This window comes from Hyperolius riggenbachi, chromosome 4 (assembly GCF_040937935.1).
Source record: "Hyperolius riggenbachi isolate aHypRig1 chromosome 4, aHypRig1.pri, whole genome shotgun sequence".
In the NCBI taxonomy this organism is placed as follows: domain Eukaryota; kingdom Metazoa; phylum Chordata; class Amphibia; order Anura; family Hyperoliidae; genus Hyperolius; species Hyperolius riggenbachi.
The window spans coordinates 347,729,101-347,749,013 of NC_090649.1; the positions used below are offsets into that span (position 1 = coordinate 347,729,101).

General features: G+C 46.9%; 1 protein-coding gene across 4 annotated transcripts in view; it reads right to left on the reverse strand.

The window, feature by feature from the left end:
* Positions 1–19,913, reverse strand: part of LOC137504018 (protein unc-93 homolog A-like) — a 1,407,338-nt gene that overhangs the window by 533,592 nt on the left and 853,833 nt on the right. For all 4 annotated transcript variants that reach the window (XM_068231907.1, XM_068231906.1, XM_068231905.1 and 1 more), the window contains one exon: positions 9,304–9,515. In XM_068231907.1, the coding sequence (XP_068088008.1) occupies positions 9,304–9,515 (212 nt within the window). The remainder of the gene's footprint in view (positions 1–9,303; positions 9,516–19,913) is intronic.

Genomic DNA, 19,913 nt, shown 5'->3' on the forward strand with positions numbered 1-19,913 from the left:
AAAAATTAAAGATAGTGCTGCGCAGCCTCCCTGGTGATCTTAATAGAACGCCAGGGAGGTTAATTTATTGTGGTTGTGGTTGTTCCCCTTTCGGTTTGGATTCCATAACTTTTGGGTTCCTTGCGAATTGTGGACGAACTACAGTCACTCATAATTCATTACACTTATTTTGGGCAGTAGCTCACTTACCTATATAAATGTATGCACTTTCTGTCATTCGCCCCACAGATTTAATTTATTTATTAATTGATTTATCTTTGTTTAGTAATTTTTGATACAGTCATTGTCCCGTTATGGGTCTTAATAAGCACTGTTGCGATAGTGTGGCGATATTAACACTGTTGCTACAATTTATAAGTATTATTAAGTACACATTATGTAGACACTATTATTAGATATGTTTAAGTGTGTATGCTGCTTTTGAGAAAATTTTTTTTGCATAAGTGTATGCTGCTCAGGCAAATTTTTGCACACGTGTTTGGTTTATCTGGTTCTTTTTACGCATGCGCTCGTTACCAACACGTTTTTACGCGTTGCGCCGTGATGTGCCAGACGCGACGCCGGAAGTAGAGCCGTTTGCGTTGCACTGTTGTTCCTGTGGTCTGCGAGCGGCGGCTTTAATAGCGCTGGATAATATAAGTATCCCCCTGAGACGGTGAGTTTATGTATGTATAGGAGTATGCCTCTTACGCAAACATTTGTACGCATATATTGGGTTAATCTGGCCATTTTTACGCATGCGTCCTTTACCAATACGTATGTTTTTACGCGTCATGACGTACGGCATGCAAAATAACACTTTGTATCACATATCACTTGATCATTAGTTATTGCTTTGAGATATCACTCATGAGTTTAAGGTATTTCCTCCTTTTCCTCTTTCACATAACCAATAGGATTGATTTAGGGCTTTTTCCTTTTCTTTTATGAATTGACCAATGAAATTGATATGGGTGTGGCTTATAGCCCTCCCTGGATCCAACCCCTTCCTTTCATTCAGTAGTCTATAAATTCGGTGCCAGCCGCCTGCACTCTTGATCACCTGATGACGCAAGACTGCAAAACCGATCGGGAAAGAGACAGCCGCCACCTTTTACACTGTCTTGCTGGTTGTGGACCAGCATACAAGCGCAAAATGTGTCTGGGGTTCCCATTGCTTGGGCCCATATGTAAGTTTTACTGATTTTTAAAAATTTTTAATGACCATATCTTATGTTTTACCAATACATGGGTTACGCTTAGATCTGCCGTTTATTTGCATGTTTTGTCAATCTTGGCCTTCTGGATGGCATGCATGAACTGAAATAAGGACTGCTGGAAGCTGGATCTTGGGTGTTTCTTGGTCCCTTTTACCACTGAATGAGAGACATACAACCTTATAATGTGGGTTGTCAGCAGCTGGTAAGCTCCCTTTAATCCCTTGGGTGATGGTCTACCACTTGGATATAAGAGTCGGATGACCACTTGGGTGAAATATAACGGATTGTGAAACAGTGGATTCACTTGTGATTTGCGCTGACTTCTTAATAATTTTATTTGTGTGGACTTTTGGACACTGTCTTTCCTCAGCAGCGATCGATTATCTGATTCTCCGGGCGCTGATTCTTTGTTTATAGGATTCTAGCAACGCCCCTGCATACGGATGTCTCTTGAAGTCCTCATATACATTCTGGCAGTACTACTACTGACCCTACTGAATTGTCATCTGCCTGTTCCATATAAAGCAGTGCACAGTGGGTTGCAAAAGTATTCAGCCCCCTTGAAGTTTTCCACATTTTGTCACATTACTGCCACAAACATGCATCAATTTTATTGGAATTCCACGTGAAAGACCAATTGTAACGTTTGCGGGATTCTATTTCCGTGGTCAGCGCACAAGATGTGCGCTGACACAGCGGAAATCCTCCACAAGCGTATAATTATATAGTACCCAGCTTGGATGCAATGCACCAGTGTCACGGACGATTGCGGGGACGCAGGCGCGTCCTGGAACCGCCCGTGAAGAAAAGCGATCGCACTCGATTCTCTGCGTCGATTGCGCTTCAAATCGATAGAATCTGGATTTATTGTGTAGGAGGTCTGCAGTCCCTTCTTAGCAGAGGAATAGCATCACCTTAACTGCAGGATGGCTCTTTTGATATGCTAATGAGCCTGGGCCCAGAGAGTCCCTGGCTTCAAGCTGTGCTGATGGCCCATCCATCAGGTATAAGGTGACAAGCAGCTGGCAGGAAGACTGGCCCTGTGACTGCTGATCAAGCCAGAGGTGTAAACTCAAAGTTGTCTAAGCAGATTTCACATTCAGATGTTAATTGAAGGAGCCAACAGGGCCTTTTCATAGACAAGAAGCAGACACAGCTGGACTCCAGTCAGGCTGACTCCGGCCTTAGCAGGAAGAAATGAATGTACAATATAATCTTTTGCCCATTTACAGAATACAATAAATAGGGTGGTTATGAGAGCGGTATCATTGGATCCGTAGGGTCATGCTGGATCTCTTGATACCAGTCGAGAGGGGCCCGGGGCCCCTACCACCCAGGTATGAATCTACTCAGGACCCTGATCTGATGCACTAGCCATGTCAGGTATCATATTAATCTGTATTTTCCTCCAAGTATGAAGCTGTTACCCCCCTAAATGTAACGTGTATGGTTCAGGAGTTACAGCAATTCATAAGTTTAGCTCTAAAATCTCTCAGAGGGAATGAACTGTCATTTGCTGGTAGCTCAGAGGGGGCTGGCATTGCCACACCCCCAAACCAGCTTCATCAAAAGCACAGAGCCAGCAGGCGGGCTGTGTCCTCCACACTGAACCATCTTGCACTCATCAGATGCCAGCTTGAGGATATGCTGGCATCCACCTGGTCTGAACTCTGAACTCTGGACTTTGAAACCAAGGACTTTATGATTCTTCCCACAATAAGGACATCTTTCCAGGAACTAAGTATTTTTCTCCCTTCTTTTATTTTTCATACTGGCTATTACTGTTTTCATAATTGTTGATTTTCATAATTGTCTGTATATATTAATTATTTATATTGCGTGAGTAAACGACTTTCCCCAAGTCATTCACTGTTTCGCTACCCTGCTTATCAGCACACACAGAAATGATCCCGGGTCTCTGAAGATACGCTACTGTTTGTTTGTTGTTGGCTAGACAGAATATCGTGTGTTTAACCGTTTTATTCGCAGGATTAGTCAGTCAGTTAGTGGGCCCCACGGTCCCATAGTAACCGCGGTGGTGGCAGTTTACTCTGAACCAGTAGGTGACGTTGTAATCACCCGCGTCTCACAGGCTCCCTTCTGAGTTGTCCGCGGCTAATTCTTAACGGTTCCTGCGCATTGACTGCGACCAGAGTTCGCACGATCTGTGCGCTGGCACCGTTTAGAAGGCTAAGTGCGGTCAGCCACTGAGGGCTCCTGTGACAACCAGTAGAGGGCAATTCCCACCGGCAGATGGAGCTGTGGAGTGCGGACGAGCACAGCCTCTGCACGGCCACAGATGCCAGATGGGAATTGTATGAATTAAGGCAATGTAGGGCACGATAGCCCTCTAAGAGAGAGAGCACAGAGACAGACTAAATGTGTGTTACCCAATCTAGTCGCCACCCAGCGACTGTGAACACACATCCGCAGAAACAAAGCGGGAACGCAATCGCAGGAAAGAGGCGATTGCCAGAAGTGACACCAGGCTGAACAGAACAGAGCACGAGAGTAGCAAAGGCGCGGCAAACAACAATGAGTAGATAAAGAAAATAACAAACGTGTAACGATCGGTGTCAGCACACAGAGAGAATCTGATTATTGATGATCTGCAGAATCATCAACAATACAGATGTATACCTGATTATGGATGATCTGCAGAATCACCAATAATACAAGTATGACTAACCTCTGGGCACCTAATAAAGAGTAAGTGTTTGGTGTAACTGTAGGCTATCTCCCGAGAAGCGGGAGATATAGGCAGCTCGGCCAAGAACCACCTGAGGGGCAGGCGGCCCTGGGCAGTGCAGAGACTATCTCCTTGAGAGAGAGAATAGTGAGAACCTGGCAACAAGGGATATCTAATATTTGAGATAATACACTGTACTGCAGCCAGGGAACTCCAGGGGAAGAGGCCACTGGCTGCTAACAGGCCGGACTCTCTGAGGAGCGGGAGTCCTAAGTGCAGCTGACACTAGGTGGAATGGTGTCACTGCTAGTACAGATAGACTGAGCACTCAAGGGTGAGTGACAGCCTGGAAGGTCGGGCAGGCCAGGTCGGCAACACACGAGCAGATGAGGTACAGAGACAGAAGACTGATTCGGTAACCGGGTACAGGCAGGGTCTGGCAACAGGTAGGCAGATATGCAGAGGTACCGAATCAGAAAGCAATAGAGAGGTCGACAGAGCAAATATTCATAACAGAAATAGAACCAGGGGTCTAGTCCTGGGAAAAGAGGTGAGTGGACTCACCCTGACCACCCCAACCCCCCCCCCCCCCCCAACCACCACCACCACCACCCAAAAAATAGTCTAATGCACTGGCTGCTGTTGAGAGTATATTGAGATTGTGAAGAGTGAGTCCCACTGGGAGCTACTGAGAAGTGGAGGGGGGAGGGGAGGCATGGGGAGCTACTGAGAAGTGGGAGGCACATCAGGACCTATTAAAAAATGAACTCACTCTAGCCTGTGTATGAAAGTTTTTTTTACCAAGTGGTGGGCAGCACAGTAGACTAGTGAATAGACCCTTGCAGCGCTGGGTCCCCAGTTCAAATCCCAGCCAGGACCCTATCTGCATGGAGTTTGTATATTCTTCCCGTGTCTGTGTGGGTTTCCTCCGGGCACTTTGGTTTCCTTCCACATCCCAAAAAACATACAGATAACCTAGACAACAACGGACTACTTTACTATGGTACAGATTAGATTGTGAGCTCCTCTGAGGGATCAGTTAGAGACATGACAGTATACAGTATACTCAGTAAAGTTCTGTGGAAGATGAAGTATTAGCAATAATAGTGGGATGGGAGGAAGGCAGCACTAATGTAGCACCAGTTGGTCTCTATACACACAGGAGAAGCAGACTGATAACGCAGACAGCAAGAGGAGGAGATTAACAGAGGTGACAAACATGCAAGTCAGTCACCTCTCTTGTAAACACACTACACAAAAGGTAAACAATTCTCAGCACCCCATGGGGGGAAGCAGTGGCTGTAGAGCTCTTCCCCCTGCTGAACTAGTACTTTCACTATTTCAGCTCAGGAAGGGTTAACAGTTTACTGAAAAGACCATCACCTCCAGAGAAAGAACAGATATTTCTTATCAACAAGATGCGTGTGCTCAGAGGGAAGGGCAGATAGAGAGAGAACATGTCCATACCTCTGATCATCCTTGGCAGCTCCTGCTTCTGTTATATCGCCCCCTCCCCTCCCAGTAAGGGAGGAAACATAAGGTGCTCTCAAGAAAGGGGGGTCATGCTGGGAGTAAATGTGTGTGATCTCCTAGCAGGCAGCCCCAGACAGATGATCAGGGGGCTGTCTCTCCTCCTGGCTTTCAAACTTCCCACAAGTCTTGCCTCTCCGTGCACACTGTGCAAGCAGGGGGCGGTACGGGCCACTCATAGGCAGAACCATAATTCACTGCAGCTAGAGGGGGGTTCTGCCGCAGTCAAAAGAGACAAGGAATGAGAACAGTGCAGTGAGATAGAGAGTCAAGGACTCATTTAAACGGACAGCAAAGGCAAATATATGGACTGTACACACAGCCACATTTTACACTGTTTTTGCACTGACAGTCTAAAAATCCAGACACTAGGCAACCCTGTAGGGTGGACGATGTCCACCCTCTGAAAAAAGTAGGTGAACGTCGTTCCCCTGCGTTCACACAGGACTCGACCACTGAATAGAACAGAGTCCTAGCCTGAGGTGTGAGGTCTTTGGTCTCGACACCTAGGAACTAGTCTGAAATATAACACAATAATGACACAGTATTCCTAAGCTTGGGTGTGAGGTCCTTGGTCTCGACACCCCGGAACTGGTCTAAAGTATAACACAGTAATGACACAGTATCCCTAAGCCTGGGTGTGAGGTCCTTGGTCACAACACCCCGGAACTGGTCTAAGATATAACACAAGAGTAATCTGGCTAAGTGTGAATTCCCAGGTCCTCCTGGTTCTAACACACTGTGGGATCTGACTGAGGTCTGGGTGCTCACACGTAAGTATTCGCAACGGCAGACAACCAGCAACTGACAGGCAAGATGTATATATAGTGCAGTGCTCCTCAGCGCCACCCAGCATCACTCAGCCAATCACCCACTGCGCTGGGATCAGCTGATCGTCCTGATCAGCTGATCCCTCTCCTACTGGCATAAAGGTCCTGCCTCCCAGCGCGCGCGCGCACGTAGCTCTCCATTTGTGTGCACCAGAAGGCTCAGACAAACCAGACGCATGCTGCTGTGCGGAAACCGCCGGTCTGAACGCGGAGACAGCCGCCCTGCTGCCATACCGTGCGGCGGTGTCTCCGCAATCCATTACAAAACGCTAGCTAAACGCGAACACCGCACTCATTCGCAACAGCGAGCGCATTTACGCACGATCACCACGCGTTAGGCGTCCAGTGATAAGCGTGCCACCCTAACTAACCAATGACACGCAACACAAAAATAGAGAACGCGAACGCTTGCTTAACGGTTACCTCACCGAGCCTACAGCAAGCGTTCGTACAAGACAGGACAGAGAGAAGGAGCAGCCAGCAGCAACCGCAGCTCTGGCCTGCACTCCCAGACAGAGTTCAGAAGGAACCACCGCTGCTACCGCTAGAGCGAGTGCGATCCAGACAGACAAACAGATGGGGCTACCAGTAGCAACTGCTGCTCTGGTTAGCACCCATGAGGCAGAATACAGAAGGAGGCACTGCCACTACCACTAGGGCGAGTGCGATCCAGACAAGCGTTCGTACAAGACAGGACAGAGAGAAGGAGTAGCCAGTAGCGACCGCAGCCCTGGCCTACACTCCCAGACAGACAGAACGATTTCCTGTCACTGCCTCTGGCGACAGGACAATCGTAGCAGAAAGACAACACAGGCAAAACAGATAATGCAACCAAACTGCACTAGAGGAGCTGCCTAGTGCAGTTCCAAGGAATTACTCTAAGGTAAACTTTAACAAACAAACAGGGCTGATACTCTAGGAGAGTTCATCAGTAACAAACCATGAAGATGACCAGCAAAGGATTCTGGGAGAACATGGTATTTATACTGCCAGCCTTCAAAGGAGGCAGCTAAGCAATCTGCATGACAAATATATGCAATTTCCTCAGCATTAGAGCGGGTCTGAAACTTACAAAGTAAAGACAGGTCTCTTTTGCAGAGACCTGCAGCCCTCAGACTTAAGGAATGGTCAAACAGCTGTCTGCCCGTGCAGCCAGCTGAGCAGATCGTTACACCAATACAAAGTGGTGTACATGTGAGAAGTGGATCGAAAATCATACATCATTCCAAACATTTTTTACAAATAAATAACTGCAAAGTGGGGTGTGCATAATTATTCGGCCCCCTGAGTCAATACTTTGTAGAACCACCTTTTGCTGCAATTACAGCTGCCAGTCTTTTAGGGTATGTCTCTACCAGCTTTGCACATCTAGAGACTGAAATCATTGCCCATTCTTCTTTGCAAAACAGCTCCAGCTCAGTCAGATTAGATGGACATCATTTGTGAACAGCAGTTTTCAGATCTTGCCACAGATTCTCAATTGGATTTAGATCTGGACTTTGACTGGGCCATTCTAACACATAGATATGTTTTGTTTTAAACCATTCCATTGTTGCCCTGGCTTTATGTTTAGGGTCATTGTTCTGCTGGAAGTTGAACCTCCGCCCCAGTCTCAAGTCTTTTGCAGTCTCCAAGAGGTTTACTTCCAAGTTTGCCCTGTATTTGGCTCCATCCATCTTCCTATCAACTCTGACAAGCTTTCCTGTCCCTGCTGAAGAGATGCACCCCCGAGTATGATGCTGCCACCACCATATTTGGCAGTGGGGATGGTGTGTTCAGAGTAATGTGCAGCGTTAGTTTTCCGACACACATAGCGTTTTGCATATTGGCCAAAAAGTTCCATTTTGATCTCATCTGACCAGAGCACCTTCTTCCACATGGTTGCTGTGTCCCCCACATAGCTTGTGGCAAACTGCAAACGGAAATTCTTATGCTTTCTGTTAACAATGCCTTTCTTCTTTCCACTCTTTCATAAAGGCCAACTTTGTGCAGTGCACAACTAATAGTTGTCCTATGGACAGAGTCTTCCACCTGAGCTGTAGATCTCTGCAGCTCGTCCAGAGTCACCATGAGCCTCTTGACTGCATTTCTGATCAGCGCTCTCCTTGTTCGGCCTGTGAGTTTAAGTGGACGGCCTTGTCTTGGTAGATTTACAGTTGTGCCATACTCCTTCCATTTCTGAATGATCGCTTGAACAGTGCTCCGTGGGATGTTCAAGGCTTTGGAAATCTTTTTGTAGCCTAAGCCTGCTTTAAATTTCTCAATAACTTTATCCCTGACCTGTCTGGTGTGTTGTTTGGACTTCACGGTGTTGTTGCTCCCAATATTCTCTTAGACAACCTCTGAGGCCCTCACAGAGCAGCTGTATTTGTACTGACATTAGATTACACACAGGTACACTATTTAGTCATTAGCACTCATCAGGAAATGTCTATAGGCAACTGACTGCACTCAGATCAAAGGGGCCCGAATAATTATGCACACACCACTTTGCAGTTATTTATTTGTAAAAAATGTTTGGAATCATGTATGATTTTCGTTCCACTTCTCATGTGTACACCATTTTGTGTTGGTCTTTCATGTGGAATTCAAATAAAATTGATTCATGTTTGTGGCAGTAATGTGACAAAATGTGGAAAACTTCAAGGGGGCCGAATACTTTTGCAACCCACTGTATGTAAGCAGCAACAGACTTAATCAGAATCCAGCATCATCTTAATAGTGCAAAGAAACCACACAAAACACCATCTTACAACAGACATCTTTCCGCTACAACCTTCTACACCCATAAAAATCTCCACACACAAAGAGCATAACTGATACCCCTGTTCAGGATGTTGTTACACAGTCTTTTTTTAGTCTGTTAATAAGAATAGAACAATTCAGAGAAAATTTGACTGAAACAATGGTGCAACATATGCACTGGAATGCATACAGCATTGTGATCCATGATCCACCCATTATGCTTTTTGAATTTTCAGTGTGTTACCACCACTGGTGCCAGTTTTAAATTATTTTTTTTGCAGCCAGATTTATACACATTAATATTGCTGACCTTTGTATAGTCTCCAGCAAGAAATCCTTGTTCAAATCCACTCCACATTGTGAGAGGAATGAGAAGAAGTTGACGATTGTCTTTAAGCTGCCTAAAAGTTGCCAGTATTTGTATCCAAATTGGTTCCTTCTTTTCATTGTCTTTAAGCTCTTCATTGAGGTAAGTATTATCCAAGAATATACATACAAGCAAAACAGCAAGTACGCCACAGCCTTAATGAAAAAAAAAAATATATATATTATTATTATACAGGGAGAGGTTTAGAGAAAACATAGATTTTCTTCAAATCAGATATTGATATTAAATAAAGTGCGTACAAAGTAATATTCCATTTAATTAGGGCGCCTTTATTGTACAGTAACTGAGGACTGGGATCCCAGCTAACCAATCAAACATTTTCCATGCTGGCCATAAACCCTGGCTACATCTACAAATAAAGGCTGGACTAGTGGTAGAAAGTCAGCTGAGCTTTAAGATGATAAATGTCTCTTCAGACACTCTAAAATAAAGATTATTATTATTATAGTACCATCATCTTCTGTAGTACTATACAATGGAAGGAACAAACAAGGATACATAATATACAGACATCATTATTTAACCTGTCCCTCTCCACTGGCATCTTTCCTTCCCCACTCAAGAAGGTTGTTGTGACACCACTACGTAACAACTTCCCGACTGCCCAATACCTATGGGCGGCGGCAAAATGGCACCCCCAGGACCGCGTAACGCGGATCGGCGACGGCTCCCGGGGGACTGAATTGCCGGGAATCGCGCGCATCCGCTGAAATTAGGCTCCGCCCACCCACAACGTCAACCTGCCGGCCAATTAGCAGCGCTGGCGGGTTAACCCCCGATCTGCCGCATAGTAAGCATACTGTATAATATGCTTTGTAATGTATACAAAGCGTATTATACAGGCTGCCTCCTGCCCTGGTGGTCCCAGGGATCGAGGGACCACCAGGGCAGGAGGCAGCCTCCCTGGTAAGCGCACACACACTGATTCTGCCCCCCGCCCCCTGATCACCCACAGCACCCCTCAGACCCCCCTGATCACCCCCTCAGACCACTGTTTGCACCCAATCACCCCCTGACACTATCTGTCAACGCTATATTTTAGATTAGGTCCTAATCTGCCCCCTGGGGGCTCCTGATCAGCCCCCCACACTCTCAGATCCTCCCCAGACCCCCCCCCCCCCCCATCTACTGTATACATCTATCCTCCCCTGTAATCACCCACTGATCACCTGTCAATCACCTATTAATCATTCCGTCACTGCTACCCATCACATCAAACCCTAATCTGCCCCTTGCGGGCACCCAATTACCTGCCCACACCCTCAGATTGCCCTCAGACCCCCCCAATCACCTCGCCAGTGCATTGCTTGCATCTATTCTCCCCTCTAATCACACCCTGATCACCTATCAATCACCCCGTCACCCCCTGTCACTGCTACCCATCAGCTCAGACCCTAATCTGCCCCTTGCGGGCACCCAAACACCCGCCCACACCCTCAGATTGCCCTCAGACCCCCCTTATCACCTTCCCAGTGCATTATTTACATCTGTTCTCCCCTCTAATCACCCACTGATCACCCATCAATCACCCCCTGTCACTGCTACCCATCAAACCCATCAGATCAGACCCTCATCTGCCCCTTGTGGGCAGGGGTGCTCGGATACCACTTTTCACTTCCTGGAACTAATTCGGATCTGGATACCCAGATATCTGATCCGGGTCGGATATCCGAGTTTGAAATTTTGAAATCCGAATTGAATTCGGATATCCAACCCCAGTATCCGGCCGAATTCGGATATCCGGATTGAAAACCGGAAATGGTTTTTTAAAAGCTTCTTAACCGTTTTAGAAGCTAAAAACATGGAACTGAGACAGAAATTTGGCCTACCTAGAGGGGATTTTCTAACATATGCCCAGGTTAGAGCAATGGCTGCTGTGAACCTTTATGCTGAATCTTCCATTATGATACCAACAAAGTTTGATGCTATACTAAAACCGACACTTAAAAATATCTCCCTAGCGGAACTATATGCAGCAATTAGAGATCTAACGAGCTCTGACATGGCTGCTGCTGCCATGAAATAATGGGAATCAATACTAAACGAAGAGAGGGTGGGAAAACAGATTCTAGAAGGAAATATGGTAGTTAGAAACGTCATCAGCGACGAGAAGTGGAGATCCTCGCATTTATTATTAGTTCATAGAGGCAAATATGCCTTTAACATTAAGTACAAAGTAGCACCACCTGATTATAACCCACAATGCCCAAAATGCTTCCTACCTAATGCTGACCTAATACATTGTATATGGGAGTGCCCAAGAATACAGCTATTCTGGGATAAGGTACTCCAATATACAAATAAAGTATGTAAAAAGAAAATAAAGAAGTCAAGAATGCTGATGGTTTTTAACTACTTCTCTTCTTCCTCCAATTCGACACAAGACCACCCTTCTTCTCTCTGCCATATCATAATGATAGCTGCCAGGAGAGCGATTCTATGCAAATGGCTAGATTCTACTCCCCAGACCTTGCAATCCTAAAACAGGAACTCCTGTATATATTTCATATGGAGAGACTATGTACCCTTCAAGCGAAAGAACTTAAAACGAGAACATTCTTTAAAATGTGGAGGAACTTTATCCTGCATCACTTCAACTCGCACCAAGTCATGGCCCTCATGAGAGATTTCATCTACACTTCCTAATACTGCCTGGAGGACATAGGAGGCACACTAGGCCAACTTAAAGTCTTGTCCTAAAGACTGTGTGGAATTTATAATCTCTGATTCAATAGATTACAAATAGTATGGGAAAGTGACATAGGGTGACCCTGGGTGGGCTATAAAGGGAGGGACTTAGGGGGGAAGGGGTTAAAACACATGGGAACTCCTGTCTTACGTACAAATTTTATAATAGTGAAAAAAATGTTTCATAGTTCCTCTGTGTCTGTAAAACTGTTGAAATACCAATAAAAATGTTTTGGGAAAAAAAAGAAGCTAAAAACATACCATCATCATCCTCTCTCTCGGGATTTGTAGTATGTCAAAAGCAAGCTCACATACATTGGCCAGGAATATAACCCAGGTCAACTGCTTGGAGGGCAGCTTTGCTCACCAATATACCACCAACCACACACACAGCAAAGGACAGCACTTTGAGGTGTGGAAGATTCCAGGGCAAGGGTGGGAAGGATGAAAAAGCTAGGTGGCCATGCAACCATTCCTGCTAACCTAAAGCTTACCTATAGACAGTCATATGAGACACATGCCGGGTGCAGGGCTGTGTGGTGAGTCAACACATTGGCTGAAGACTTTACCAAATCCAATGCTCCAATATGGGGAAGCTTCACTGTTTGCGGTTTGTTTGTTTTTTTGTTTTTAAGTGTGGTGTCACAGTTCACTCATCTCTTCAACTACAAGAAAGGCCTAGGAGTAGTCATAGCTACCGTAACATCTATGTTACGGCAGGGCACTTATAACACTTTCTCTTACAAGGCTATGGAAACCGTTTTGCCCATGCGATAAAGCGAGGTGCAAAAATGAAATCACACCTAGCAGAGGATGGTTTTGATCCATCAACCTCTGGGTTATGGGCCCAGCAGCACACTCCTGCTGCACAACTCTGCAATCTGCTTACATTTTGTGAGAAAACGCGGAAAAGCCGCCGCGAGTACTCATAGTGAGGCGGCTGATTCCGCGTTCAACATGGCAGCTTGCGCGCATGGGCCTGCATCCACTAGCCTGACGGAGCGCGGAGAAACCGCCGCATGCCCAGTGAACAAGGCGGCGGATTCTGCGTCCGACGCGGCGGGTTGCACGCATGGGCTTACCACTAGCAGTATGGCTGAACACGGGGAAACCGCCGCATGCTCTGACAGCGGTGCGGCTGGCCCCGCGTTCAAACTAACAGATGCATTACAACACATGTCTGGTGTGGCTGGGACTGATAGTCCACACAGGTTCAGAAGGACGCGCGCGCTGAGAGGCAGAGCTTTTATGGCAGTCAGAAGGGTGTCAGCTGATCTAGCCAATCAGCTGACAATTCTATCAGGTTTCATTGGTCCAGCACTTAGGGGAGGCGCTGGAGAGCGCTGGTGTATATATACTGGGTGCTGGTCATTTCTCTGGTGTCTGGCGTTGCGATCACTACATGGTATCTGTGTTATTATCTAGACCAGTTCCTGGGTGTTGATGATCAAGGACCTCACACCTCAGTCTAGGGAAAACTATTTATGATCTGTGTTATTATTTAGACCAGTTTCCAGGGTGTTGATAATCAAGAAGCTCACACCCCAGACTAGGCATTGTTGATTATTTGTTATGACCTTCTGCTTTCCTGACTACTCTTCTGATCTCTGATTAGGTACTTCGCTATATCTGATACTCTGTTGCCGAACTCTGCTAGTCTTAGGATTCCGCATCTGTCTCCTGTCTCTGTCCCTGATTTGTCTGTCTGTTGCCGACCCGGCTTGCCCGACCTTGAGAGCTATCTCCTCAGTCTAGAGATAGCTCACAGACCTGGGGGTGACACCCTTCCTTGGTGTCACTCACTCTCTGTCCTTCCTACTCCTAGCCTGACCCCTCCCTCGGGAGAGTCTCAGGCTTGCGGAAGGAACGTGTTACTGTGCAGTACTCCTTACTACTGTGCACCTGCTCCTCAGGTGCAGTCCTCAAAGTATTTCTGTTGCACCAGACACTCTTATTACTGAGGTGTCCAGAGGTTAGAGATATATCTGATTATCAGTGATACTGCAGATCATCAATAATCGGGTATATATCTGTATTCTCGGTGATACTGCAGATCACCGGTAATCAGATCCTCTCTGTGTTACACCGATCGTTACAGAACGGCAGACCCAAAAATGCAAATGGACACACACACCGACCGTCAGGGCGCACTTACCACTTCGGTGGATACCATCAACCAAGTGCTGGGTAATCACCGGGCGTTAATTGACGCTTTGTCCGGATCTTTACAAACCCTCCAGACGGCTGTGGATGAAGTGCGATCTCCTCCTAGCACAGACATACGCATGCTGTACCTGAAAAATTTTCTGGTCACAGATCTGATTTCCGAAATTTTAGGAGTAGAGTCTTATCATACTTTGAGTTGAGACCTAGATTTTCAGGAACTATGGCCCAAAGGGTCACATTTATTAAGACGTTATCAGGTGATTTTCAGACCTGGGCGTACATTCTACCCGCTGGAGACTTAGCCCTAACCTCTGTAGATGAATTTTTTAAAGCCATGGCAATAATTGACGACGATCCAGACATTGCCTCGACTTCTGAGTGGAAGCTCAAGTTGTTACGTCAAGGCAAGAGTCCGGTCGAGGAGTATGCTGCTGAATTCAGAAGGTGGTCAGTGTCAGCCAGGTGGGGCACCTTTGCCCTGTTAGATTGTTTCTTATCAGGGTTGTCAGATGAGGTCTCTGATCTCATGTTGAGTCAGCCTGAACCTAAGACCATTGATGAGGCCATTTCATCGGCCATCAGGATCGACCGTAGGCTACGCTATCAGAGACAGACCCGAGGTAGAGACCATGTAAGGATGGTGTCCTACGCTGCGCCTCCTGTGACTCCACCTCCTCCTGTTTCACCTCCACCCGAACCAATGCAGATTGGTCGGTCAAAGTTGTCTCAAGTGGAGTGGAGACACAGGATTTCAGAGCAGTTATGTCTTTATTGTGCAGAGGGGGGGTCATAGAGTACAGAATTGCCCTAAGAAATCGGGAAACGCTACTGCCTAGGAGTAGTTGGGGGTAATACCCTAGGCGTACAACTTTTACCCCTAGATGATAAAAGGTTGCTTCTTCCTTGTACGATTACATGGGAAGATAAATCTGAAGTCACTGAGGCCTTCGTTGATTTGGGCTCAGCGGCTAATTTTATGGATTACGAATTTGCTAAGAAATTGGGTATTCCGCTCACCCCGGTAACACCACCTTTCCAAGTTACGGCAGTGGATGATTCCCCCCTGCAACGTAACCGCCCTCTGTCTCAGACACCAGAGGTGGGAGTCACTATAGGGGTGCTGCATAGGGAGAAGTTTTTTTTTTTTTTTGTGTTACACATGTCAACCTCCACTATCATCCTTGGCATGCCTTGGTTACACCTTCACTCCCCTCAGATTAATTGGGCCACTGGCCAGCTAACAAGCTGGTCAGCCCATTGCTTTCATCATTGTTTAGTGAGGGTAACCTTGGGTCAGACCAGGATTCATGTGGAGGGAGTACCGGAACAATATTCTGAATTTTCAGATGTGTTTTGTCCCAAAGCTGCAGAGAAACTACCTCCACATCGCCCTTTCGATTGACCCATCAATCTCCGATCTGGTTGTATGCTCCCTAGAGGTCATCTCTACAATTTGTCTGGGCCAGAAAAAGTGGCCATGCGAGAGTACATCCGTGAAAACTTGGCTAAGGGTTTCATTCGCCCTTCCCGGTCGCCTGCCAGAGCAGGTTTCTTTTTTGTAAAGAAAAAAGACGGAGGCCTTCGGCCATGCATTGATTACCGGGGCCTGAATAAGATAACAGTAAAAAATCGCTTTCCATTGCCTAGACGATTTATTCACTCAGGTCACCAATGCTAAAATTTTCTCGAAATTGGATTTGCGGGGTGCATACAACCTGGTGCGGATCAGAAAGGGCGATGAGTGGAAGACGGCCTTTAACACACCCGATGGGCATTACGAGTACCTGGTGATGCCCTTCGGGTTGTGTAACGCCCCCCGGCCGTCTTTCAGGAACTCATTAATGAAGTATTCAGGGAGGTGTTGGGTAAAATTGTTCTGGTATATCTGGATGATATACTAATCTTCTCAGATAACCTTTCTGAGCACAGGGCTCATGTCAAATTTGTGCTGCACAAGTTAAGACAGAACATGCATTATGCTAAATTGGAGAAATGCATTTTTGAGGTAACATCTGTCACTTTTCTGGGGTACATAATTTCCACCTCGGGCCTTTCTATGGATCCTGCCAAAGTCTCTGCTGTCCTGGAATGGCCTCAGCCAGTGGGACTGAAATCTCTCCAGAGATTTTTAGGATTCGCTAATTACTATAGAAGGTTCATAAAGGGGTACTCCACAGTCATAGCACCCCTCACCAGTCTTACTAAGAAAGGGGAAGATACCAACCACTGGTCACCCGAAGCTCTGGCTGCTTTCTCCACTTTGAAAGAATTGTTTTGCTCTGCACACATTTTGAGACACGTCGACACCTCCTATCCCTTTATTGTGGAGGTGGACGCCTCGGAGGTCGGGGTAGGGGCTGTGCTGTCTCAGCGTTCTGGCTTGCAGAGAAGATTACACCCGTGTGCCTATTTCTCTCGTAGGTTTTCACCAGCAGAGAAAAACTACGATATAGGCAACAGGGAGCTCCTAGCCATTAAATTGGCCTTCGAAGAATGGCGTCATTGGCTAGAAGGAGCAGAACATATGATTACCGTTTACACTGATCACAAAAATTTGGAATACATTGAGGGGGCTAAGAGATTGAGTCCCCGTCAGGCTCGGTGGTCACTGTTTTTCTCGAGATTCAGATTTGTAATTACGTACACTCCGGGTAGTAAAAACTAGGGATGGGACGAATCCACAATTTCTTCGAATCCGAATCCGGATCCGAATCTAAAAAGGTTCTCGAATATCTCGAACCTTTCGAATCCCGAATCTAACGAATCCTGCACATACGAATTGTGCGATCCGTGGTATAGTTGCCCGCAGTATAGGTAGCGAGGTAAAGGTGCCTTCAGTATAGCTAGCTAGGTATGGGTGCCTTCAATATTGGTAGCTTTCAGTATAGGTAGCAAGGTATATGGGCCTTCAGTATAGGTAGCAGGGTATATAGGCCTTCAGTATAGGTAGCAGGGTATATGTGCCTTCAGTATAGGTAGCAGGGTATATGTGCCTTCAGTATAGGTAGCAGGGTATATGTGCCTTCAGTATAGGTAGCAGGGTATATGTGCCTTCAGTATAGGTAGCAGGGTATATGGGCCTTCAGTATAGGTAGCAGGGTATATGGGTCTTCAGTATAGGTAGCAGGGTATAGGGGCCTTCAGTATAGATAGCAGGGTATATGTGCCTTCAGTATAGGTAGCAGGGTATATAGGCCTTCAGTATAGGTAGCAAGGTATATGTGCCTTCAGTATAGGTAGCAGGGCCGGGCCGAGGCATAGGCTGGAGAGGCTCCAGCCTCAGGGCGCAGTGTAGGAGGGGGCGCACAATTCATTTAGCTGTCATTCCTAATTGTGTTTGAAGCAGAAAGAAATAAGACAAGGGGATACATAGCAGTGACTGCAAGCCAGATAACTAGATATTAAGGTGTTGGGGAGGTTGTGGGCCCTGTGGCACCTCTTAGTCTAATAGCAATCAGTGTGTGATGGCTGGGGGGGAGGGATGGAGGGGCGCACTTTGGTGTCTCAGCCTTGGGTGCTGGAGGACCTTGTCCCGCCTCTGATAGGTAGCAGGGTATATGGGCCTTCAGTATAGGTAGCAGGGTATATGGGCCTTCAGTATAGGTAGCAGGGTATATGGGCCTTCAGTATAGGTAGCAGGGTATATGGGCTTTCAGTATAGGTAGCAGGGTATATAGGCCTTCAGTATAGGTAGCAGGGTATAGGGGCCTTCAGTATAGGTAGCAGGGTATATGGGCCTTCAGTATAGGTAGCAGGGTATATAGAGGCCTTAAGTATAGGTAGGTATGTAGGTAGGTATAGGGGCCTTTAGGTAGGTAAAGGGACCTTCAGTATAGGTAGCAGGGTATAGGGCCTTCAGTATAGTTAACAGGGTATATAGAGGCCTTAAGTATAGGTAGGTATGTAGGTAGGTATAGGGGCCTTTAGGTAGGTAAAGGGACCTTCAGTATAGGTAGCAGGGTATAGGGCCTTAAGTATAGGTAGGTATGTAGGTAGGTAGGTATAGGGGCCTTTAGGTAGGTAGGTATAGGGGCCTTTAGGTAGGTAGGTAGGTACGTATAGGGGGCCTTTAGGTAGGTATAGTGGCCTGTAGGTAGGTAGGTAAGTATAGTGGCCGGTAGGTAGGTAGGTATAGTGTCCTGTAGGTAGGTAGGTAGTTAAAGGGACCTTCAGTATATGTAGCAGGGTATAGGGCCTTAAGTATAGGTAGGTATGTAGGTAGGTAGGTATAGGGGCCTTTAGGTAGGTAGGTATAGGGGCCTTTAGGTAGGTAGGCACGTATAGGGGGCCTTTAAGTAGGTAGGTAGGTATAGAGGCCTGTAGGTAGGTATAGGGGCCTTTAGGTAGGTAGGTAGGTAAGTATAGGGGCCTTTAGGTAGGAAGGTAGGTATAGGGGCCTTTAGGTAGGTAGGTAGGTAGGTAGGTACGTATAGGGGGCCTTTAGGTAGGTATAGTGGCCTGTAGGTAGGTAGGTAGGTATAGTGGCCGGTAGGTAGGTAGGTATAGTGTCCTGTAGGTAGGTAGGTAGTTAAAGGGACCTTCAGTATAGGTAGCAGGGTATAAGGCCTTAAGTATAGGTAGGTAAATAGGTAGGTAGGTATAGGGGCCTTTAGGTAGGTAGGTATAGGGGCCTTTAGGTAGGTAGGCACGTATAGGGGGCCTTTAGGTAGGTAGGTATAGAGGCCTTTAGGTAGGTATAGGGGCCTTTAGGTAGGTAGGTACATATAGGGGGCCTTTAGGTAGGTATAGGGGCCTGTAGGTAGGTAGGTATAGTGGTAGGTAGGTAGTATAGGGGGCCTTTAGGTAGGTATAGGGGCCTGTAGGTATAGTGCCCGGTAGGTAGGTACGTATAGGGGGCCTTTAGGTAGGTATAGTGGCAGGTAGGTAGGTAAAGTGGTAGGTAGGTAGGTAGGTAGGTAGGTAGGTAGGTGTCGCTCACCCCCATGGCCTCCTCCGTCCCCTGTGCCTCCTCGCTCACCCCTGCATAAGTATCAACTTACATGTCCAGTGGAGCGCAGACAGAGCGGCAGACCTCTTCCTTCCTTCTCGGTTCCCTCTAGTGGCCGGACCGGCTTTTACTGACGACGTCATTGTAAGAGCCGGTCACTAGAGGGAACCAGGAAGTCAGCGAGAGGTCTGCCGCTCTGTCTGCGCTCCACTGGACGGGTGAGTTGATACAAAGTATGCGGGCGGCCGGGCGGAGGAGGCGCGGGGCGGTCGGAGGAGGCGCGGGTCGGAGGAGGACGAGTGCGAGCGGCGGATGCGCGGCGATGCAGCGTCGGGATTCGGCGGATTCGTAAAGTGGAAAATGGCGTCGGGATTCGAATCCACGAATCTCGAATATTTCCCAATATTCGAGGGATTCGTGGATTCGCCGGATTCGTCGTCCCATCTCTAGTAAAAACATTAAAGCGGATGCTTTGTCCAGATGCTTTGAACCAGAGACAGCACAGCCCTCAGACCCAGAGACTATTATCCCACAGAGAGTAGTGTTGGCAGCCACAGAGACCTGGAAAAACTGGATGGAGACTTTAAGTCCCTTCCAGCAGGATGTCCCTGAAGGAAAGCCTGAAGGGGTGATATTTGTACCACTGCCATTTCGCCTCCAGATATTGTAGATGTTCCACTCCCACAAAAATGCTGGACATCCTGGGGCCACCAGAACACAGGACCTTGTT